The sequence below is a fragment of the Schistocerca serialis genome, chromosome 5 (genome assembly GCF_023864345.2).
Source record: "Schistocerca serialis cubense isolate TAMUIC-IGC-003099 chromosome 5, iqSchSeri2.2, whole genome shotgun sequence".
NCBI classification, from domain to species: Eukaryota; Metazoa; Arthropoda; class Insecta; order Orthoptera; family Acrididae; genus Schistocerca; species Schistocerca serialis.
In genome coordinates, this window is record NC_064642.1 from 352,838,578 (window position 1) to 352,865,061 (window position 26,484).

Here is a 26,484-nt window from a genome sequence, read left to right on the forward strand (position 1 = left end):
AAGTTCCAACACAATGTAGGTTGCGTGTAGCTAATGTTAAACTGATGTATACTATATGTTTGGATACACGAATGAGTAGCATTTAAGCGCAACACAACAAAATGGGACGAATGCTATTCTACTTTGTAAGGAAAGATTACACAACAGGTATCCGGTTCTTAGATCGCACTTTCATGTTGCCTGTTTGAAAAAAAATCGTGTTATGCGAAATGCCTACTTGCAAGTGTCGGAAAGTGACGACAGAATTCTGATCTATCGAGATTGCCGTTTATGGTACTGTGATGGCATTGCTGGTCTTGATCTGGAGTTCACAGCTGTCTTGTTAATAAGGAATCGATGAGTTCAGTTGGGCCATACTCAGTGTCAAGCAGGATTTTATTAGCCCTTCGCCACTCGTGCATGAGAGGAGAGATACATTGTTCGCTCTAGCCTGCAGGATCGTAGAGCCACGTCGCGTAACTTGAGTCAGGACCTGGGTTTGTCTGCAGCAAGAAACATACACACGGACAGACTGGATACCCTCTTGTCATTATGGCGACCAATGATGCGGCTTCCCTCAACACAGCAGCAGACAATGGTGAGTTTAACAGCACGAGACATAGCAGTGGTACCACGTCATGTTTCCGGATGAGTCTCAGTACTGCGTATGGCATCGGGAAAGATATGGGGTGATCAAAAAGTCAGTATAAATTTGAAAACTTAATAAACCACGGAATAATGTAGATAGAGAGGTAAAAATTGACACTCGTGCTTGGAATGACATGGGGTTTGATTAGAACCAAAAAAATGCAAAGTTCACAAAATGTCCGACAGATGGCGCTGGACAGCAAAACGTCAGTGACTGCGCATGACAATCGTGTATAAAAGGAGCTGTAATGAGAGAGTGAATCAGATGCGCCAGCAGTCGCAGCATGTTGACGTTACCTGAAAAGGCGCTTTTACTGAAGCTGTATTATCAGAATGGGGAATACGCTAGTTCAGCATTACGATCCTATCGCCATAGGAAGGGGATTAGAACGGGTGAAGGTTCGTTGGCAAATGCAGCTGTGGCGAAAATGATTTCGAAGTTCGAAGCCAGGGATTGTTTAGACGATAGACCCCGTAGTGGCCGACGGAGCACAAGGCGTAATGTTGCTGAGACAGTTCAGGAAGAAATGGAGACTCTAGCGGGTTCGTCTATGCACGGGGAAGTCAGCACTCGTGCAGTCGCACGTCGCACCGGCATTCCATACACTACTGTTTGGTTGGCACTGAGGCACACCCTCCGATGCGATCCGTACAAAATCCATCGGCATCATGAACTGTTACCTGTCCATTTAGTGAAGCGGAGGACTTTTGCGGTGTGGGCGCTTCAAAAGATGGCGGAAGATGATTGGTTGAGTAAAGTGTTGTGGATCGACGAAGCTGATTTCACGCTCCGAGGGTCTGTCAACGCCGACAACTACAGAACTTCGGCTACCGAAAATCCTAGAACTGTTGTGGAAACTCCATTGTACGACGAGAAAGTCACGGTATGGGTTGGATTTAGCATATCTACCGTTATCGGGCCATTTTTCTTCGAGGAAATGCGTGATTCTGGTTTTGTAACTGCTACTGTGACGGGTGAGAGGTTCGCCGATATGTTACAGAATCCCTTCATCCCCAGCCTGGCTGATTAACACCTGCTGGAACATACGATGTTTATGCAGTATGGCACTCCACCCCATATTGCTAGACACGTGAAAGATCTCTTGCGCGCGTCGTTTGGTGATGACCGTTTGCTACGCCGCCACTTGCGTCATGCTTGGCCTCCCAGGTTCCCAGACCTTTATTGGCTTTGAGGTTACCTGAAGTCGCAAGTGTGTCGTGATCGACCGACATCCCTAGGGATGCTGAAAGACAACATCCGACGCAAATGCCTCACCATTACTCTGGACATACTTTACAGTGCTGTTCACAACATTATTCCTCGACTACAGCTATTGTTGAGGAATGATGGTGGACATATTGAGCATCTCCTGTAAAGAACATCATCTGTGCCTTGTCTTACTTTGTTATGATAATTATTGCTATTCTGATCAGATGAAGCGCCATCTGTCGCACATTTTTTGAAGTTTTGTATTTTTCTGGTTCTAATAAAACTCCGTGTCATTCCAGGTATGTGCGTCAATTTGTACCACTCTATCTACATTATACTGTGAGTTATTCAGTTTTCAAATTTATACAGACTTCTTGATCACCCTGTATATCGAGGTTCACGGGCTCCTTGGAGAATGAACATTCCCATATTCCACTCATCAGTGTCATACTGCTGTTGCAGCACCTACAGCTCTAGTACACAACACGAGCTCATCGGTAAAGTTTTCTTTTTTTTTTCATATCAAGTGCCGCAGCGACGAATGTACGAGTATTAAGAGAGGGTTTCATTTTCCGACTTGACTATATTAAGATCACATTTACTTATTTCACACCATCACGTGATTTCGGCAAATCGTAATTTGTATACTAGGCGTTTCGTTTCTGACGTGGCTGGTGAGTGTACCCTGTGTTGAGTCTAACATTCGGGAGGACAACGGGAAGTCGTCTTGACTTACCTCGAACAGATGCTGTTCGACTGTCACTTTGGTGAACACGTTCCCATAATCTCTCAGCCATGGAAAACATCCTGTCATGGGTTGGCGAGGGGTGGCCACCCATTACTTGCCAGCAGACGTGACATTGAGTCCAACCAACATAGAATGACATACGTGTATGTTTCATCCAAGGACTTGATCTCCATCCGCATTAAAACCGCTGTTACTATCAGAGCTGGCATTTCTGTGTACTAAATTTGGCATAGTGCGTAACTCCATATCACCTAGAACTAAATCATGTCTTGTTTCTTCTGTAGGTGTATAGATAATAAGTAAAATTTCGTCAACTGCTATCGTTATTAGTCTTACATTTTTAATGGCCAACATTATACAATGTATATAGCTTACTGGGCACTGCATAAACGTTTAGAAATAATCATACGTAGCATTGTAAGGCGTTTTAGAGCAGACTAAACACATTACATATCATTTTCTCATGTTTTCATGCGTTTAAAAATCGTTCCTCTTCCTATGCGTATGCACACAATGATTAATATTACGGGTGGGAGTTACAGGCGTTGGATGAAGGGGTTTCGGAATAAGCTCCTGAGCTGGTCTTTGAGAGCTATTTTTCCTCGTCGGCGGTCTAGATTCGATCCGAGCGATTAACAGTTTTGTTTAAGGTGGGAGGTATTTGTTATCCATGCCAGCTAGCGATTAGAGGCTCACGGTTATCTGCACACTACTGAAGGCACGACCTTTGTGAGACCCTAGACATCGTCGAAAGTGCCGCTGTCGTCTCGTCATCTGGGCGACACCTATGGCAGCGGTCTGCGCATAATGAGCCTGCTCTGTAGCGTACAGCCAGAACTGTGTTTACCTGTATACCGACTATATCTTCTCGCTCTGCCATTTATCCGCTTCCTACTAAGGAGGGGAACATGACAAATGCCATAACCCGATTTCCCAGAAACTTCGTTCAATGGAAGACGGGGGAAAACATGCAAACACGTGTTACAGCTTATCCGTAGCTACTTAACTGTTTCTGAGAAAACGACGGTCAGAGTATTCGAGGCACTTTATATGCCTTTTAGCAAGCAGCTGTTTGACCCGAAGGCCTGGCGCAGGGCTAGCGTTGCCACTTCACACTACTTTATGTGTCTTTTACCGGGTGATATTCTGACAGGAGCTGGTGCCACATGGTTAGTGTCATGGTTCCTTACTTTTGCAACCCGTGTTCCAAAGCTGAATAATATTTTTATTTTTGGTTTTCGTTTATTTAACCATGTTCGCAGAAGACTAAAGCACAAATGTTTTCTAATGTATTCTGATATAACCCTGTCCTTATTCGTCTACTAACTATGTCTGATGAATGAATTTTAAAAAAATGACAAAAAAAATTTGAAATTATTTTCAGTGAATTTCCTATAATTTAACTTGATCCAAAATAAATTGCAAGCGCCAGTTTTCGATGATGTGATCTGTTATGCGTGATTTGCCGCGAAATTACTGGCTACGAGTGAAATCTTCAGCAGTGTTAATGGCTTTTCTCTCCCGAGTGAGGTTCATACAAAGAAATGTCACCGTGGCAAACCTGCCTTCACGCAATGCTTGTGGTGTCCGGAGTTTGTATGTTTCGAATGTTTCTACGATCAGTATCATCCACAGGAATGCACCAAATCTTCCTGAAGAATAAACATGAGAAAAATATAAGAAAAGATATAAGAATTTTTATGTCTGCCTGGAGTGGCAAATATAAGTTGGAAATGGTAGCAGGACGTGACTGGGGTGTGACGCCAGATCTGATGGCTGAGAAAAGATTAGTCTCAAAGTAAGGCGCCAGCGGTCAGAAAGAATACTTATCTTTATTCTCCATACTGAAGGAAGTACCGTCCATTGCTCTCATAGCAAGTAGCTACGTAATTAAGTTCACAATATAGTACACAAATCCACAGTGCAATCCAAATCATAACTAAGTTCTAAGCCCAAGGTTGTTATATAAGTTCAATACACGTCTTCAGCCGGAGATAACGCCATGAACCTCAGGTGGCCGCGACGTGAACTATTAACTATCCAGTCAAGAACCTAGGGAACTTAGTTAGACGGTAATTACCAATGCATTGTTATAGTGAACAGATGATACAGTGTTATTGTGTGTACATTCTTGCTTGTTAGTTACACGATTGCGTAACGACTATAAGGCTTACATACTTAGAACATATACTACTAACGAAACTTTAATGCAACATTTTTGTTTAGTTGAAAAGACGTTCTTTGCTTACAGTACTTTCTGTGACATTACAGATGACTTAGTATTTGGTTTGTTTGACACTATTAATGAGTGAGACGCTTAATGTTATTGCTTTTGCGTTGTATCTGTTTTATATCTGCACAGTTTTTCTGCATTATTCTGGGAAGTAAAACGTGTTTTAGTAGTAACTTTTGTGGTATACCTACAATGAGACAGCCTTTTTCGAAAAACAAGAATTCGTCACAGTACAGTACTTTCTTGGTCATGGTAATGTATGTAATAACTACGATATCTATACACACTACATATCTATACACATTTGCAGAACTTTGTTTATGGACGACGACAACTACGATACTTTGCACGTTTTTACTGTTAAGTAATGACAGAAATTATCTTACAGCAAGACGCGCAGTTTAGCGCTATAGGACACGCATTTGAGTGATTAAATTTTGTACTTAAAACATTTTTTCAAATATTTTTGAATTACAAAGATACAAAGAAGGTTTTCGGTGATACATTTCATTCCATTGCTGTAATATGTAACAACTGAGGGTATAATTACATTAATCCTCAGGGGGTACACATTTACTTGGTGTACTAAGCGTGTGGCAAGCGCTAGGTGCCATAGCTAATATGATATTTGCTTATACAACTTTACACGTCGGTATTTCTCTATAACTGAATTACACAGCTAACTGATCATTTAACAGAGAAACAAACATTTTTTTAACTACGTCAATGACACATGTTTACACAATTACATAGTTAGATAACTTCACAATTATGAAATTGTATTGTGTCTGTACTTTGTGAACTGTTCATATTGTTTTGGAACCATTGTGATACCATTGGTAAGTGATATTAGTACGACGACAATGTGTATTATGCTGTTGAGGTATGTTTATGATCAATAAGATAATGCTATACGAGCAATTTGATTATGCTATGTATTTATTATGATGAAATAATGAAGAAGTGTCGACAAATATGTATGTGTGTAATAAGGTGAGGAATAATGAGTAGTGGTTAGGGACACTGGTTTGTGAAAAAGGATGATGGAAACCAAAAATTGTACTTTATGATTTACTAAATGAATGTGCATGTGTGAATGTGAGTACCACTATGCTGACAGAAATTTTAGACACACGTATTTATGAGATTTAGTTTCTACACACTTCTAACATAAATTTTCAACCTGTGAAATTTTTTATATGAGACTGTCACTATAGCGGAAACTGCCATCATAAATATTCTGGTAAGGAAGGTAGGTGACCTTGATGTAATGTGTTGAGGGCACCCAGCTGCGCGACAGTCACCTGGATAAAAAGCCATTGGTGTGGGCCTTTCAGAGGCACAGGTGCAGAAAAAAGAGGCCATTAACCTCGCTACTGACATTTCCTTGTAGAAAGCATCGCCAATATGACAAGCTTGTACCTGAAGACATATGATTACAGTTTGGATCCGTAATTTCTGATATTTATTGAAATGCCTAATGAAGTGATCAGAAATATTTTATGTCTACACACCTGATTGTGACTGCTGTCTTTCTGGTTGAGAGATTTTATTACTGCCTTATGAAATGCCATGTGGCTAGTGAATGACGTTTCATGCCTTGCTGTACATATATATTTGCTCATTTGATTTAATATCTAGTTTCTACCTGCATTGCAGCATTGGTTAAAATAAAATTTAATAGATGCACTAGTAGAAATGTTTTCTGTCTACAGATTCAGTTAATAATAATTTTATGATCTACTTTATTGAAAAAGGGAGCACTAATACACATTTCCCCTTAACAGGAATTGCATACATAAATTTTTCATCTTGGTAACTTATTTGTTGAGTAAGTTATTGTGATGCATCACTCTAGTGTTACGATGTGACATATGTATTAGACATTTCCTATCTTTACTGTAACATTTTTTCTGCTTGAGCTTTGTCATGTTTAGGTATAAGTTATTGCTTTTGCTGATGCTGTTTGTCAGGCATTGTCCGACTGAATTTTACGTTGTATTAAACCAGTTTCACTAAAGATTTATTTTTCTTGTTGCTACACATTACCTTATATTATTTGTAATGTTGAATTTGCTTTGCTAAATTAGATATACTGCTGCTAGCTTTGCCAATTTGTATTTTTTTTTTGTCATTGGTGTTTGTGTTAATTGTTTTGTGCTGCTGTATTACCTCGTTCTATAGTATATGTATCTGAGCCCTGTAGACTTAAGTTAGCTTAAGAGGGAGGAATCTGTATAAGAAACTAACCATGAAGAATAGCGAAAGAATGCATTGAGAAGTTATAACAAAATGGGTTGGCCGAAAAATTAGTGTACAATGAAGAATAATTATTTTGAAAGAGGATATGAACAAAAAAGTAGGGTTTAGGGACAACAGATTTAGGTAGGATTATCTTGGAAAGAAATGATATTTGAAAATAAATAATGAGGTAAGAAATATGTGAACATATAAATACAGAAAGCATGCTTAGACAGGCTTTCTTTGGGAACAAATGTTGAAATAAGACGAAATATCTGTGGAATGAAGTTTTGGGTTGGACTGCAGTACCAAATGTTACACTGAAAACAAACCCTGTCCTGTCATTTGTATTATTCTGCTATGTGTTTGTGTACCCTAGTGTATTTGTGTTCTTCCTGTCTTTATGTGTTCATCTGATAAGAGTTATGTTGTAGAATTTTCTAATACTAAGCTACATTCACTATGATGAGGAATACTGTTATCCTCAAATATAATTTTCATTAATAATATGTTATTTACTTTGTAAAGATGTTTAGACATTATTTATTCTGTTCTGTTTTAATGTTTATTTATTTATTTATGTCATAATTCCTCTAACACTGATGTGTATGCTTATTCTTATACTTTTGTAAAGCCTGTATTACTACAAATGTTTCATGTATTATTATGTTCTTTAATGATGTATTTTGTACCTTTGTAATTGTATTCTCATGTCATAAATTTGTAGTTCTATAGACATCAGTTCTTCAAATTAAGTTTCATTTTACTGCACATGTTTCTGTTGGTCATAGTATATGCACAATGTGTAAGTAGTTTAAAAAATAAAAAATAAAATAAATGGGCTGTTAGTGCTCGTACATTTGTTGATAATTCAGCAAGGTACTGATTAACAGCACTGCTGGTTCTAAGGACATTCCAAAAAGGTAGTGAGAGCACAAATGGTGGTTCATGGACTTGCTATATTTTCAGCAAGACTCTTTGATGATGATTGTTCTCCCGCACAGGTGCAGTGGATGGCTGCTGGCCATCTCTACTAGGACTACAGTGGGTTTGCACCTTTGGTGGCCCACGAATAACATTATCTCCACAAGGACTACTCTGGGTTTGCACCTTTGGTGGCCCACCAGTATCACTATCTCCACAAGAAATACTGTGGGTCTGCTCTGTGATGACCTACCTACCAATATTTACAAAACTTTGACTGACTGTGCTGTGGGTTTGCTCTGTTGTGGCCCCTTACGTGTCTACATATCAAAAGTCAGCACTCTCTTTCCACTGGAAAGACAACACGACTTCTTCAAGATTATATGTAAATCCACTACTTCTGTGGCATTTTCTTTTACTCATCATACTTCGTACTATTGTGATGAATGATCAGGACTGTCTTTATGGAATGTGGGACAATTTTTGCTTTTGACCAATAGTGTATCAATAATTGTGTGCATTTGATGTATTTATTGGCGTTAATAAAAAAAAATTAGCAAATCAGTATTGTCCACTCCCCAAAAAATTTGTAAAATTTTTTGTGGGGAGCATGAGGGTTATGTAAGTAGGCTGTTCAGGTTTTTATGTTGGTAACGCCACGTAGTGTTCTGTATGAAAATCTCTGAGTGCGCTGTGTGCAGTCTGTGGCTGGTTGGACTCATTGTTGGAATATTCGCTTGTGTAGTGTTGGGCAGTTGGATGTGAACAGCGCGTAGCTTTGTGCAGTTGGAGGTGAGCCGTCAGCAGTGGTGGATGTGAAGAGAGAGATACCCGAGTTTTGAGAAGTTAATATAAGCGGACGATCTGGACGTGTGTCCGCCAGAAAAAGGAAATTTGTAAAGATGGATATCATGAATTTATATATATATATATATATATATATATATATATATATATATATATATATATATATGATTACTTTTGAACATTATTAAGTTAAGTACATTGTTGGTTCTCTATCAATATCTTCCATTTGCTAACTATGGCTCTCAGTGGTTAGTGCCTTCAGTAGTTAGAATCATACATTTAGCTGGCGTTATTGGCGCTCGCTGTATTGCAGTAGTTCGAGTAAGTGATTCATGAAAGGTATAGGTTATTGTTAGTCAGGGCCACTCTTTTGTAGGAATTATTGAAAGTCATATTTGGTTCCGCTAAAAATATTGTGTGTCAGTTTGGAGATGATCAGAATAAGTAAAAAGAAAAATGTCTGAGTACGTTCAGTTCTGCTCAGCTGTTTGAAAATCAAATAACGTAGAAGTTTTCCAGCTCTGTCATTCATAATTTTTCTAAAGTGACGTCTCAACGTGAACGACAATCTTTCTTCAGTAGTAAGATGGCCACACAGCCTTTGACCTTATCTGAATTCTGAAGAGTTCCGAGTAATGTTACTACCCCATCGTAAATCAATAAGTTATGAGTTCCGCAAACAGTGGTCTCCAGTCTTCTCGACCGTATTAGAATACTGTGCAGAGAGCGGTAAAGAACATGGATATAAGTTTCAATGAGCGCCTCAACTGGGTAGAAAATACTATCGCCACACGCTGGTGCCCATGCATAAAATAAAAACATTCGCAAACTCTTTCTCTAGGGCTGTAGTCCATCTTTGGGGCAAGGTACCCTGTACCCAGCGCATACTTAAATTCTCTGTCTCTTTTAATAACATGAAACAATTCCTGCTGTAAAGTTCTTAAAGTTTCCCCCAAAAATTAACGTGTGTGGTCAGTTTCCCCTCTGTAACCAAACGCTCCCATCGTCTCGCGATTACGTTGCTTGCTATTTTTAGTTCCTTGTCAGCCATGTCACTTTCTTTTACCCTATCTTCGTAAAGGGTTTTATGACGTTCCTCTCTCTCCCTCTCTTTTTTCTCTAGCTTTTCTCTCATGCTTACTACTGCTAGCCATCATAGCTTAAATTACCACTCTGTAAATTGTCTCTATTGCTGTGCTCGTAAACCATGTAAACTCTCCATATTTTGTCTGTCTTTCTGCTCTATAGAAATTACTAAATGTTTTATAATCTTGTATACTAAATATAATTGATGCTTATCTAATGAACCTGATGTAAAATATGCAGAATACCTGGTCTGGTGCAAGAGACTCCTGGTGAACCTAATATTGCCAGGCTGCATAAATAAATAAAAATCTGGCGACGAGTTGTTGAAGGTTCAAGGCTGGCTAATGAACATGTATAAAATTTAAGATACAGAACAGCGATTTTTTTCTGTTTCATCTTTTCACCGTAATAATACTCCTTCTCAATAAAGCAAAATCCACTACGTACCATAACACAACACTGCCATGTTTGCTAAATTATTTTATGACTCAGGAACCCGAATTTGGAACAACCTTCTTCAAAATATTAGAGAAATTAAAATCCTGTCAAACTTCAAAACAGAGTTAATGGGCCACCTAATATCACAATAGCTATTTCTTCTTGCAGCCCACTCCCGACAAACATCCGTCCCCCACCACTTTGCTCGCCACTTGTCTACAGAGTTCCCTACTGAAATTCTCGTCTTTCATCTCAGGCATTGTTACTTTCACTTCCTCTTTCATTACCCCTTCCACTTTTCTAATACCAAACAAAGCTTCCAACGTGATAAACTAATCTATGTCATTCTTAACACCATCATTACTTTATTACTATTATTATTGTTACATTTATTGTTACTATGGCAAATTATTTGTTTTTACTAATAATGAAGATTATTAGTATTTAGTTCATTATTTAATAACTAATTAATGTCATTCTTAATTCATCTATTATGTTATCATTGTTATTAGTGCTACTATTATTATCACCAGTTATTATTTTTATATTAATGCCAATTATTATTAATTTGATTATAATGTAATATTTCTTGTATATGTTGCATCTGGTCATTTTATGAAAGGATCTTAACGCTTTAATCAGGTCAGGCTAGACAAGCAATAAATAAATAAATAATACTGCAGTACGCTCTAAAAGACTTCGCCTATCAACATCGTCACATGATTGTCTTCCACTCTCTGCAGGAAATCGTCATGTTTGCATGTTTGTAACAGAACGTCGTAGAACTGCCCTCATTTTTCTTGTGACCTTCCCCCCTCCCCTCCGCCCTCTCCCCCCCCCCCCCTCCAGTGTCCGCTGTGAATAGCCTCTAGCAGTGTTACAACAACTATTAGGAAACAGTTCGAACAACATGACGTGTTCACTCGAAATGTTTCACATAACTCCAGCGATTGAGCTGCTGCATGTATCATCCAATCTGCTGTTGTACCATATACGTCACTTTCCGATGCCCGTGCCTTGTGCTGGACCTTCAGTCGCTTTAAGAATTTCCATTCACAAACAATATTAGAGCTCTCTTTCACAGGTACTCCAGGGTCCCGTATGCATGAAATGCCACTGGTTTGATCAATGTTCTTTGCATCAGATGTCTGGCCTTTCTCGAAGGTCTAAGTGAAGTAAGCAGTTGACTGAATCTATAGCAAGCTCTGGGCTATCTTCGATTGTTTCTTTCACTTTCACATGGAATAAGACGTCTGTGAAAATCGTAAGTAGATTCTTAATTCGTCTGCAGTAAGTTTGCTTCTAAACATCAACAGTTAGGTTGTACCAGTTGCACAACCTTAATGTATGCAAATGACATGATGTTTCATTCACACAAAAGAAGACCGATCTTACTCGGTCACAATGTTCTCGCTCACTTATGCCAGGGCTTGCTTCTATAAGAAAAACATGACACAGTCCATCAAGAGTTAGCCTTAATTTGGTTTACATTGGAGTGTTCAACAATGTCTATAAAGGACAAATAAACAAATCCGTAGCCTGCTATGTATTATTTGAAATATCCATTTGTATGTACGGCATGTAAAATGTAACATCCACTCGAAAGCATCCAGAAAGAATTAAATCTCTGTTGATCTATCATGGACTAGGGCCATCAGCTAGTTAAGTAATTGGCAATATTAATGAAATTAAGTGCCATCTATCAGTGGGTTCAAACCGTTTCACAAGTGCTTCACTCGAAGACCTGATAGCAACTCCAAGTCTTCGAGCGAAGGACTTGTGAAACGGTTTGAATTTACAAAAACCAGGGATATATGGTATTGTATGACTTTACCGTTTATTTCTAGAGATGCATATGGGCCCTGAAGATAAATTTTTGTTTTTATCGAAAATATATAAATTTTACGATCACCTTTCTCAACGTGCATCTCACCGTAATGTAAACAATATGTGTATTTCCTCTATAGCATCTTCCTCAATTATCAGCTTGCTATAAACACTTACTCTCTCACTGTAATAGCAGATACTTTAGAGTCCAAGTGCTAACAGTGACACACTTTCCCGAAACATTAGTGACTGTGCTGACAACCGGACACAGAACTGTACTAATCTACATCTACATATTAGTGATTACTCTGCTATTCGCAATAAAGTTCCTAGCAGAGGGTTCAATGAACCACCTTCAAGCTGGCTCTGCACTGTTCCACTCTGGAACGGCGAGCGGGAAAAACGACCACTTACATTTTTCTGTGCGAGCCCTTATTTCACTTATTTTGTCGTGATGATTATTTCCCCCTATGTAGGTGGGCGGCAATAGAATGTTTTCGCAATAGGAGGAGAAAACTGGTGATTCCAATTTCATGAGAAGATCCCGTCGCAACGAAAAACGGCTTTGTTTTAATGATTTCCACTCCAATTCAGGTATCATGTCTGTGGGACTGTCTCCTCTATTTCGCGATAATGCAAAACGAGCTACTCTTCTTTGAACTATTTCGATGTCTTGCGTCAGCGCACCTGATGCGGATCCCACACCGCACACCAATACTCCATAACAGAGCGGACAAGCGTGGTGTAAGCAGTCGCTTTAGTAGACCTGTTGCACCTTCTAAGTCTTCTGCCAATATATCGCAGTCTTTGGTTTGCTCTACCCACAACTTTATCTATGTGGTCTTTCCAATTTAGGTTATTTGTAATTGTAATCCCTAAGTATTTAGTTGAATTTACAGCCTTCAGATTTGTGTGACTTATCGCGTAATCAAAATTTAGCGAATTTGATTCAATACTCATGTGAATAACTTCACACATTTCTTTATTCAAGGTCAATTGCCACTTTTCACACCATACAGATATCTTATCTAAATCATTTTGCGATTCGTTTTGGTCATCTGATGACTTTAAAGTCGGTAAATGACAGCATCATCTACAAACAATACAATCTAAGACGGCTATTCAGATTGTCTCCTATGTCGTTATGTATATCGGGAACAACAGAGGGCCTATAACACTATCTTGGGGAACACCGGATATTACTTCGATTTTACTCTATGACTTTACGCCAATTACTACGATCTGTGACCTTTCTGACAGGAAATGACGAATCCAGTCGCACAACTGAGCCGTTGCTCCATAGGCACACAGTTTGGTTAGAAGCGCTTGTACTGAACGATGTCGAGAGCCTTCTGGAAATCTATAAATAAGTGCATTTACACCGTATTTCACCGTCCGCGGAAAATTAAAGCTTTCGTGCAGAGCAGCGACATTGCTAGTGTTCCTACGATAAGTAAGCATAAGGTTTTAGCTATAATCTATAAAAAATAAATTACGATAAGTAAGCATAAGGTTTTAGCTGTAATCTACAAAAAATAAATTCAAGTAATGTACCTTTTTTTAGGTACATGTTTTTGCTTCTGGTGCACACAGAAAACCTGCTCTACAGTAGCATGTCACACCACTAGAGCAACCAAGACAAAAAAGCGCAGCACATTGGTGAAGCTGAGAATCGTGCTGTGTTCCGTTTTCTGCATTTGAAGGAGAACAACACCGAAACTGTTCATGCTGAGCGGGTAGTAATGTTTAGCAACAACGCACAGTCATACGGCAGAGTCGTCAGGTAGCGCAGAAACTTCATATGTGGTCCGACATCTCTTAACAGCGAAGAAATAAGTAGCAGACCTTTGTCTGCGCAGAACCGTGAATCGTAAGAGGAACAGACGTCTTAAGGTCGAGGTCCGGCGTATCGCAATCGCCGCACTGGCGTGAAAAGTTAAAACCACTGATAGAACAGTTTTCAGTACCTTGCTCGACATGTAGAACATGAAAGTAGTCCCCGTCCGTTGGATTCCGCGGCCGCTTATATCATTCAAAATTCCGACCGAACCGAGCCAGAAGAGGAAATGTTGCAGCTATGTCAGGCCAACCTCATTGACGTCTCTAGTCACCTAATTACAATGGTTGAGTGCTGAGTTAATAGTCATAGTAAATGTTGGCAGTTAAAATATGGACTCACCAGCGCCGATAAAGTGAAGATCCGACTGTTGTCAGGCAAGATGATGCTGTTTCTTGGGACTGCCATAGTGTGGCGCTGAGGTATCGTAAGGGGCAAGCTGTCGGATACGCTCGCTACCGAAATGTTCCAACGAGATTACAGGAAGTTATCAACAGGAAACGTCTTGGGAGTCTCCCAAGTGGGTGATTGCGTGATTGTATGGCATTGATGGCTGGGAGTCCCTACCTAGGGAAGTTCGGCCGCCGAATTGCAAGTGTTTTGAGTTGACGCCAAATTGGCGCACTGCGTGTCAGTGGACGAGCAGAGAATGTCTGTGACCAATCTGAGAATCGAACACAGGCCAGCTGCACGGTAGTCATAAGCGCATATCACTCAGCTAGTTGGGTAACCAAAGCGGGTGTGTTTTCTACTGTAACGCCCCACTTATTCTTCACAGGACACAGTCGCGCATGCTGCTTGTTTCGGTCATCAAACTTTTCCTCACAACCTGCGTGATTCCGAGTTCGCCTCCGTAGCTGAGTGGTCAGTGCAGAAGGCTGGCATGCGGAAGGCCCAGGTTCGAGTCCTGGTACTGCCTAGAACATTTTCGAAGTGGGGGGACTATTACAAGGTGCACTGATCCTCATGATGCCAACTGAGAAGCTACTTGATTGAGATGTAGCGACTCCAAAGTCTGGAAAGGTGGGAAAACGGTCTAGAGATCGGCATGCGGCATGGTGATCAAATTCACCTCCATACCGCATCTGTATGCAGCTGCCATGTCAGGAGATGACCCGGCGGCCGCTCGACGTCCATCGAGCTACAGAGTCTGAACTAGCAACTCGTTTTGTATTGTTCCGATATGGCACCCGGTGACTTCTTCCTCTCTCCTCGGTTGAGGAAACCATTAAGTGGTACGCATTTCCAGAATGGCGACGTTTGCTAACAAGCCCAAATGCGTATTTCTGCAACCAAAGATCCGCCAGTCTCCCATCGCTAGGAAAAATGTGTCGCAGTGAAGGAGTAAGTACGTAGAGAGTCACTAACTGCATCACCAAGTTTGCCGCTTACAGCTACATTCCTTTCGAGGTGACTACATTTCGTTTACTGATTATTATTGATCATATTTTACGCACCGCAATAAAAAAATGCTCTTATCATTGCACAAAAGAGGAAAATAGGTCCAATGCAGAGCTATGGATGTAAAAGAAAGGAAATAGCTTTTCGATTTATCTGGCAGATTCAAAGACATTTAAATCAAAAGATCTTGACATATCGCGCTTTTTTGCTTGTTAGTATTACTATCCATGTCATGTCATTTATCGTTTAGCTGAGCAGTCTAAGGCGCTGCAGTCATGGACTGGGTTGCTGGTCCCAGCGGAGGTTCGAGTCCTCCCTCGGGCATGGGTGTGTGTGTTTGTCCTCAGGATAATTTAGGTTAAGTAGTGTGTAAGCTTAGGGACTGATGACCTTATCAGTTAAGTCACATAAGATTTCACACACATTTCAACAATTCATTTATTGTGTCAAGTAAAGTAACGTGATACATGAGGTCATCCCACCACGAAAAATTTCCAGCATCCAGAAGTTTTGTCTCAGAATTTTTTTTTTACTCATTATATGTATGCTCTTCAGCTATATGATACAATACTCGTAGGTCGTTTACTGTGTTTGGCGAATGTTCTGGATGACAATTATTTAAGTACATGAAAAGAACGTAAATTAGTTACAAACATGCAGACGTCACTACAGATACTCGTATTTGGGTTACGACATGTTCGATATGCTTGCCATTATTGCCGATGATATGGCACAGACGAATAGCGAAATTCTGCAGGATCCACTAAAGTGTCCGAACACTGATGCCGTAGAAGACCTCCTGAATGGCTGTTTTCAGCTCAGCTGTGGTTTTGAGGTTATTGCTGTACACCTTGTCTTTAACATAGCTCATCGAGGCCCATGCCAGTGACCTGTGGGTATCAGAGAGCCAGAATGCGGTCTCCAAAGTGCTCATCCAGGACATTAAACACTCTCCTGCTTCGATGGGGTCGAGCTCCGTCTTGCATGAACTACATATTGTCAAAATCAGAGTCACTTTGTGTAATGGGGATGAAATCATTTTCCAAAACCTTCACGTACCGTTTGCTAATGACCGTGCGATCAACGTATATCGCACCGAGTATTCCGTGGCTGGACATTGCACAGCAGACAGTCACCCGCTGAGGGTGAAGAGACTCCTCGATCGCGAAATGCGGATTCTCGGTCACCCAGATCCGCTAATTTTGCTTATTGACGAACCCACACAAATACAAGTGGGCTTTATCGCTAAGCCAAACAACAATGCGCATATTAAGTCCCATCATGCCCCGATCAACAATGCAGTTTCAATGTGCTAACGCAAACCCTTCAGAAGTTATGACGATTTTATTCCCTATGTTTCAATAATTGTCCCTCTGTATATATGTAAATTGTTGCAGCAAACAGAGCTCACTGCACTGGAGAAGTAGGCTTAAGTCGTACAAATGCGCGAATATATCAAGACGCTCTAATACAGAATGTACCTAGAGACTGGAAACACTTTCAATTATTTATTGCACAAGAACTAATCATTGTACGGATGTCATACATATTGCATTTTGAAGAGAAACTCTGAAAGCATATTTTTTTTTTTTTTACAAACATTCCATATGCGAACTATGAGTGACTCGTCAGACGTCAATACGGTAATCGAATTCTTGCCATACCCGTCCCAGCATGGCTTCGTTGACGGTTGCAGTTGCTTCCCGTATTTTGTTCCGTATCTCTGCTACATCTCATGGTAGAGGCGGTTCATACACTAGTAGACTAGATCTTTAATGTGTCTCCACAAAAAAAAAAAAATGCGGAGTGAGATCTGATGACCGGGTAGGCCATTTCATGAAACACCTGTCCCCTTGAGTAGCACTGACCTAGTTTGTGACAAGCACTGACTATCAGCAAATTACCAAACTACCTTGTGGCGGTACATACGAAAAAAAGCTTTATGGGTTTCTCTTCAAAATGACATAAGTATGATATGTGTACAATGTTTGGTTCTTGTGCAATAGATAATTGGAAGTCTTCCCGGACTATGTGTACACCCTGCACAAATATTCTTGAAGCTGCCAGGTAACCCGAAATGTTAGGTCCTTTCTTTTTGATCCGTAGCTCGGCCCAGCACCTATTCGCATTTTTTGTGATATGACAGGAGCATTCTTCATTTTGCTTCCCACCGTTTACTGTACCATAATTCTGACATTAGACAGCCATAGCCCGGTAACCGATGTAGATTTTTGTTTACTCAGGGGACGACTGATGCGATATACGTTATTTACTGTCTTTCGAACCATGTCGGTTATATCGTGGCAACGGATAAGAGTATCCCAGAATAACAGGAAGATCGGTAACTACACGTATTTGCCTTCATTCTTACAAAATTTGAGCCGATACGCACAACTCTGAAATTTAGGAGTGGTGCGCTAGGGAAACTCACAGAAAGCTATGTTTTCTGTAATCAAAATCCGAATGAAGCAGAGTTTTCTTTTTGATCATAAAGATGCGTTTTATACTTATTTGAAGCACTTTAAACCACTATGGGAGCCACAGCGCGCATTCAGTTCTGTAAGAATTATTTTGACGTGCTAAATTTATCTCAACTTTAAACCATCGTATCTCGGCATTGCGTAAAGATAATTGGAAAAAAAATTTGTTTTGAGTTTTTTCATCTTAGTGCAAAGTATTAACCGATTCTTACAAGTTAGATGTGCAGAATTGGCGTGCTTTGAAAAGCTCATAGAAAAACAAGTGTTTTATCATGTATTTTGACGTAAAATCCAAACAGTGCACGTACAAATGATGCCATTAGTTGAGCATTAATTTCAGCCAATTAAGAGCTTCTGCAAACGGAAATAATCGATTCCCACAATCTACCTTAGTGCCAGCTCCTGTTCGTCTTCAGACCTTGCTTACTATATTGTAACACCCCTACAATAAGAGAGATGTTCGAATAGGTATACAGATAGTCGTTGGTCCAGGCTAAACGGAAAACTTTTTAGCTCATGTCCCTAGCTCAAAGAGGAACCAAGCACTGAGACCTCACCCCATAAACAGTAAACCTGCGCGCGGCATTCTCAGACATATTTGTTAACGATGTTGGATTTCGGTGAGGAGTCTATGTCCCCCATTATGACGACGTCACTAATCAAATCCAATGGATGACATCGGTAGGATGAGTGTGTGTTTCGTACTCACGGGGACGATGAAGCCGATCGCAACGCCGGAGAGGATGTTGCTGGCGAGCAGCTCCCAGAAGGAGGAGGCGAAGCGCTGCCAGACGGCGGTGACGAGGAAGGGCAGGGCGCAGGCGAGCATCATCCTGCGGCGGCCCACCACGTCCACCAGCACGCTGGCCAGCAGCGACGGCGGCGCCGCCACCAGCCCGACGGTCGACGCCAGCCACGAGCCCTCGTCCGCCGTGATGACGATGTGCGACGTGTTCTGCTGCAGCCGTGGCACGAGCGGCGAACTCCAGCCGATGCACACCCCGACCACCAGGTACACCAGCGACGCTGTACATACACAGACACTACCGTACTCAGCAGACGTCGCTTCCTATGCTCATAAATTTATCCATCTTGAGATGGTCGACTTTGACGGTTACTGTAGGGAAGCTGACAGAGTGTATAAAGGCAAGTGCTCATGTAGAAAACCTCAGACTGATTTCCAAAGAACGGACGAAGAGAATGCCCTAACGCACTGGTGCTGCTAATTATGTTCACCATAATTATTCACCGACAACCTGGAAAAATGCCACCACCGTGTGAATGGCGGCGGTAGAGGCCAAGGGGTCCCACCATAGTCAGCCAGTCGGTGTGGCAGAGTGGTTCTAGGCGCTACAGACTGGAACTGTGCGACCGCTACGGTCGCAGGTTCGAATCCTGCCTCAGGCGTGGATGTATGTGATGTCCTTAGGTAGGTTAGGTTTAAGTAGTTCTAAGGTGTAGGGGACTGATGACCTCAGATGTTAAGTCACATAGTTCAAAAATGGTTCAAATAGCTCTGAGCACTATGGGACTTAACATCTATGGTCATCAGTCCCCTAGAACTTAGAACTACTTAAACCTAACTAACCTATGGACATCACACACATCCATGCCCGAGGCAGGATTCGAACCTGCGACCGTAGCAGTCACACAGTACCAGACTGAAGCGCCTAGAAACGCACGTTGAGTCTCATAGTGCTAAGAGCCGTTTGAGCCCACCATAGTCACAACAACTATGGAGCCAACTCGTTTGCTAAGAAGCATGCTATTGTCCATATCCAACATTTGTGGCTGATATGTTCAAGAGGCAGGGAGCTGCACATTACTGAACAAATCTAAAGATACTCTCACTAGCGTGTCTGGCCTTGGACTCCTATGCACCGTCTTTCACGTGTACCAACAAATTTTTTTAATATTTTTACACAATCTTATGACTGGCCATTTCTTCGCACCGAACAGTACATGCCGGCAATAGCAGAAAATGCATACGTGGCTACGCAATTGCGGTGTTCCTTCAAGTGCACAAAATCCCTCCAACACAGTGCATCGATATAAAATGAAAATCACATTGCACAGTGTCCTTCTATGTCCTGATAACTCTGCCATTTCAGTTCCATCTCTGTGACATCAATGACAAATTCAGTAATGGCGCATTTTCGTGCCCAGCAATTAGCCTCACATCAGAAGTCCTCTGAAATTGGAAAACTGCTCATAAACCTAGGCCATTGTTTTTGGCAAACTTTTTTCTTCTAAAACTGTAAGGTGTTTGTATTAAAAATACTCTCTGCAAAATACGAGAAAGCGTTACTCTCGAGCTGCTTGAGTCGCCTCCTGCCCTCAGTTTGGCCACTGGACAGGCTGTAGTTGTAAAAGACTAGCCCTGGAGCCCCAGCTCCCATCAAAAAAGACACCTGAGATTCTAGCCTGGACTAATGGCACAAAATGCAACTTATACCATTACAATCAGTTCCCTACCTGTACGAAACCCAGCGCTCTGTGATTTCCTATGCACACGGAAGTCACACAGAGAACATGAGAGTCCAGCACCATGTTAACTGGAAAGAAACGAAGCTAGAAAGAGCTCTGTATGAGCAGTCATTGTGAACTGACATACGTTAATAAAAACATTACTATTTGATTATATTCTGTTATCACCCTCCAATGACATCTACATGTACATGGCTACTCCGCAAATCACACTTGATAATGATAATGATGATGTTTAGATTTTGGGCGCTCAGCTGTGCAGTTATCAGCGCCCGTACAAATTCCCAACCTTTGCTCAGCCCAATCTCGCCACTTTTCATGAATGATGATGAAATTATGAAGACAACACAGGCACCCAGTCATCTCGAGGCAGGTGAAAATCCCTGAACACGCCAGGAATCGAACCCAGGACCCCGTGCTCGGGAAGCGAGAACGCGGCCGCGAGACAACGAGCTGCCGACAATCACACTTGATTTTTTGGCACAGGGTCATCGACCCACCGTCACAGTAATACTCTATTATTCCAGTCTCTAACAGCACATAGGAAAGACAAACACTGTATCTTTCCGTGTGATCTCTGGTCGACCTTATTTTATTGTGAAGGTCGTTTCTTCCTATGTACATCGGCGCCAACAATATTTTTCGCATTTGGAGGAGAAAGTTGGCGACTGAAATTTCGCGAGAAGATTCCGCCATCACAAAAAACGCCTTCGTCTTCATGATGTCCTTTGCAAATCCTGTATCCTGTCAGTGACACTCTCGTATTTCTCGATAATACAATACATGCTGCTCTTTCAGAACTTTCTTGATATACTCCATTATTCCTATCTGGTAATAATCCAACACTGCACAGCAGGACTCCAAAAGAGGACAGACAGGCGCACTGTAGTCAGTCTCTTTAGTGAAGCTATCGTATCTTCTAAGTGTTCTGCCAATAGAAAGCAGTCTTAGGCTCGCCTTCACAGCAACATTTTCTTTCTGTTCTTTCCAATTGAAGTTGTTTGTAAGTGTAATTCCTAAATCTAAGTTACTCATGTTGGTAGCTGTTCTTGATTCGAATTCTGGAAAATTCACTTCGTCTTCTTTAGTGAAGGAATTTCTATATGCTGTGTTTAGTATTACTGTCTTACCAGCACCCTCGTCGATAATATTTCCATTCCTATCGCGCAGAGAAGGCATTGATTGTGTCTTGCCGCTAGCATTCGTACTTTACATACTACCAGAACCTCTTTCAATTCTCTGTCAGGCTTCAAGACAAGGTTTCGTTGTGGAAACTATTACAAGCATCTTGGATTGAAGCCCACGCTAAATTTCGAGACTCTGTAAAAGATCGCCGATCTTGGAAATTTGGAGTTTGTTTGAATTTGGCATGCCTTTTACAGTGTTCCTGCAACGGTGTTGTGACCTGTTTTGTGTACCAAGGGTGATCACCTCAGTCGAATTTATTTGGTATAAATCTCTCAGTTGCTGTCGATACTATTCCTCTGAATTCAACCCACATCTGGTCTACCCTTACCGGTACATTGCTAATTTGGAAGCAGTGGAGATTTTCTCTCAGGAAGAATACAAGTGAATTTTTATTTGCCTCTTTGTGCAGGTATATTTTTCGTTTATTTTGGGAGGATTTGGGAGTTAAAATATTCAGTCTCACTACGACAACCCTGTATTCACTTATCCCTGTGTCCGTTTAGATACTCGTTATTAGCTCAGGATTACTTGTTGTTAGGAGGTCAAGTGTGTTTCCACAAACCGTGTGGACTCATGAGCTGACTGATCGAAATAATTTTCAGAGAATGTGTTTAGCACAATTTCGGACGATGTTTTATGTGTACCTCTGTATTTAAACATGTGTTTTTGCCGACATATCCAGTGCAAATTGAACTCACCACAAACTTCAATTGTATGACTCTGGTAGGTGTTTGAAATTCAACTCAAATTTCCTTTGAACATTTCAGCATGTAAACCTCCCCCCAGTCTTGCACCAAACTATATTATTCGCATACGCTGTAGGTGAAGTTATATTTTAATTATTTTTGCATAATATATATCTTTCCTCCCTGTCATGAGACTCATTGTTGTCCATTTCCATTACTGTGAAAATTATTAAATGATAACATCTCCTTTCTTAAAAGCTGGAATTTATTAATTAAATCACTCAATTTATAAACATTTATGAACATCAAACACTGTGTGCCATTCTGCCACTCATCTCAGGCCTCGCTACCAAGCAACCTCTCTCTCTCGCCTCTTACACCCGACTTCCACCCACAGACTCCAACACTCAACTACTGCTTCCCCACTCCCACATTGTTGACTGCACTGCAGTCTTTGCTTAAACCACGTATGATCTCTGCATAGTGCATAATCGATACTACGTAAGGGTACTGTACCCTTACATATCCCCACCAAAACAATACTTTAATATGAAAAAATGTAATAGTGATATTAGATTTGAATATTACAGTAGAAAAATATATAGAAAGACAAAGAAGAAAAAAATGTAAAATTACATTATTTAGTCAAAACTATTTGCTTATTTATGGAGAACCTCATGTCATTAAGAATGATTCTCATTTGTGTAAGGAAAATCGTGTTTAAGGAATTCAAGTATCACTTAATCACAGTACATTAATCAAATTATGTCATTAAATCACTCACTAATTAGCAACAAGATAAGTCAGGTTAATCGCAAATGCTTGTGCACACTGCAACATGAAACACAATGCTGTAAGATCCCAAATAAATAGTATGGCTAACTGTGATACACGAATAACAAATGTCTATTAGCTTGTTCATGATTTTTTTTAATGTATTAAATACTAACGATCAGGTAGTCAATGTATTGAATGAATAGAAACATAGGCCTAGCTGGATGAATGTGATCAAAAAATAAACAAAATAATAAACAGACATCTCTACTACTACACAATATTCACAGGAAAATATTCTATTACTACCCCACATAAATTAACACTCCAAGTGGCAGCACATTTGGAAAATGCGATTCTGTTATATTTATGGCACACAGTTTACAGGGTTAGTCACACAAGAAATTTGACAAAAGGCACATACCTAGGAAAGTAATCTATAAACAAATAATCACCTTGGAAAATACATTTTTTTTACGTAGCACTTCATATCTAATTACTCTGCTTTAGGTCCGTGCCTATATGTTGAGTCGTAAATCACACGCAAACACGCTGTTTCACTACGCACTGAGCTGTGGCATCGATGCCGCCGGGGGTATACCACCACAATAACAATAACACTTTCACTGTTTACTCTGCTTTTTCACTTCCCTATATGATGCGATGCAAAACACATGTATTCGTAGCTTTCGATGAATTAGAGGGCTGTGGCATCCAAGCCGCAGGGGATTGTAGACTCGTTGTCTCTGTAAATTGGTGGAATTGTAGTAACAGCGTCATAACAGCGACTCTCGCGCCGTGAAGCTTGTTGTTGTTGATCAGCTGGCCGCTGACGTCAGCATCCCATGGTTCCGCGTTCCACACAGCTCGCCAACCTGACAGAATAGCGCAGCGCTGGAACAGGTGACAGTCGCGCTGCGTGCTAGGTCCTTGTAGGGGTTGGTACATCCTCTACTGCAGTTGTAACATGTGACGACCGCGCTGCGCACGCATCGCTTCACGTCGATGGCTCCACATCGGCTCGCCAATATAAAACACAAAATGGAATTACAGTAGTGGGGAAACAAAATACACTGCGCGCGCACGTCAATCAGTCCGTAGTAAACCACAACACTCGCTCCACGCGTTCCTATTATTGCTTATAAACGTGTCTTTGACTCAAGCACTGCACAATTTTTACGTGACGGCATAAAATGCTTAAAACCGATTGCATCTAGCTCACAGTAGCTACCTACTACTGTCCACTATAACTAACCCACAATAGCTACTGACTATTGTCCATTTATTTTCACACATGCAAAATGATATGTACACAAATAACACAATATTCATTTTTTCTACAGAGCATCTCTTAGCTTGCAACACTTCTTATAGATGATACGGTTTAATGTTTTCTATATGTTGTAGGCTATGATACTGACCGGACTGTACCATTTCAGTTTCAACCGAATTATGGTGAACAAGTTTTCTAATTTTGAATGGTCCTCTGTAGTAGTGATGAAACTTTTTTATCTCTTCATTTGCACTTGATGATTTCGTATGAGTTCGAATAAGTACTAAATCACCGACTTTGTACGTAATGGGCTTCACTCGTCTCCAACGCGATTTTAAAGCGCTCCTCTTGCGTAATTTCCTTTTCTTGCGGAAAGGAAATGTATTCATGAAAGATACTGTCAGGTTTCTTTCCAAAGAGAACTGTACATGGCGGCAATCCTGTTGAATCATGCGACAAACTATTAATTACTGTTTCAAAATCTGTCAATCGTTCTATCACTCTTTTATGTTTCTTCCCACACTTTAGTTTTTTGATAGAGATCGCAAGATTTTAGAATTGATTGTGCTTTTCGTGCCATGTTATCGAAGATGACGTTGTCTTGCAATTTTAGTATACATTTACGTGGCCCAAAATGAGCATAGCTCACGTGAACGTATTTTATTAATTCATCCACTACATGTTTGGGTATACATAGCCTCTAATGATCAGAATTCAAGTTGCTTCACCTGTAAAGAATACCATCTTGTTTTAAATAATATTGACGTATCTTGCCACTACTCTCGGCATTCGGATCATCATATTTTTCTTTAACCATTCTCAATATTTCGTCTGCGTCCTGTTCCTGTTTGATGTTCCGCAGAATCGCGTATATGACGCTCGTCTTCGACACCTCGCATAAAATGATTCCTTATATCTTTCTGGCGTGGATGCGCAACATTAACTGAGTCTTGTCCTTCTGATAGTCTTGACAGCGCATCCGGTACGACGTTCTGCTTTCCTAGTATGTACTGAATCTCAAAACTGTATTGCTTAAGCATTAACGACCACCGGGTTAACCTATTGTGCATCAATTTGGAATTCATCAAGAATGATAATGCTTTGTGATCTGTCACTACGACAGTATGCCTTCCAAATAGATAAAAACGAAACTTTTCGAAGCTCCGAACGATGGCAAGTGCTTCTCTTTCCGTAACGGTATATTTTCGCTCCCAGCTTGTGAGTGCGCGGCTTCAATTAATTGATATAACTCTGCGCCAAGCGCATAATCACTTGAATCGGTGCCAAGGTAAAACTTTTCACTTAAATCAGGGTGGTGAAGGATAAATGTTTCACACAGTTGGTTTTTTATTGAATCATACGCTTCCTGATGTTCATGAGTCCATTTCCATACAGCATCCTTTTTCAGCAAGTCCATTAAGACAGGAGAAGATAGGCAGCATCCAGAAAGAAAACGACGATAAAAATTAAAGAAACCAAAAAACGACTTAAGCTGCTTACGGCACTTAGGTGACAGAAAATTTCTTACTATGTCCTTTTTTGTTGGATCCGGTTCAATCCCTTGCGACGAAATAATTTGCCCAAGCAATTTAATTTGCGACTTGGCGAATTCCGATTTTTCCAGGTTAACAGTCACTCCAGCTTTCCTAAATGCTTCAAGTATCCGATGAATAATTTCCAAATGTTCTTCCCATTAAGCTGTGCTAATCAAGATATCGTCAACATAAAGCGTTAAATATTGCAACAAATCTTCGCCTAAAACTTAATTCAGTGCTCTCATAAAAGCCGCTGAAGAAATAGAGAGCAAAAGGCATTCTCTGAAATTGGTAACTTCTACCATTACAAAGAAATGCTGTATACTTTCCACTATTCTCTTCTAGCATTAACTGTCGGTAACTACTAGTCAAATCAAGGCTACATAGATATTTGACTCCTTTGAATCTTTGTGACAAAAACTCCAGGTTTTCTGACTGATCACGCTGTGGTAAAATTATGCGATTTATTGCACGGGCGTCAAGAACAATGCGAACTGTGCCATCCTTCTTTGCTACAGCATGTATTGGGTTTGAATATTCGCTATCTGAGCCCTCAATTATTTGATTATTCAACATCCTCTGTATTTTCTTGTTAACAGCTTCCCTTTTTGCCAATGCTATTGCGTATGAGTTACTGCGAAATGGTTCATGGTCCTTTACTTTAATTTTACAAACATATCCT

General features: G+C 40.6%; 1 protein-coding gene across 1 annotated transcript in view; it reads right to left on the minus strand.

The window, feature by feature from the left end:
- Nucleotides 1-26,484, minus strand: part of LOC126481933 (facilitated trehalose transporter Tret1-like) — a 67,769-nt gene that overhangs the window by 38,595 nt on the left and 2,690 nt on the right. Inside the window, exon 2 of the mRNA XM_050105893.1 lies at nucleotides 18,569-18,885. Within this exon, the coding sequence (XP_049961850.1) occupies nucleotides 18,569-18,885 (317 nt within the window). The remainder of the gene's footprint in view (nucleotides 1-18,568; nucleotides 18,886-26,484) is intronic.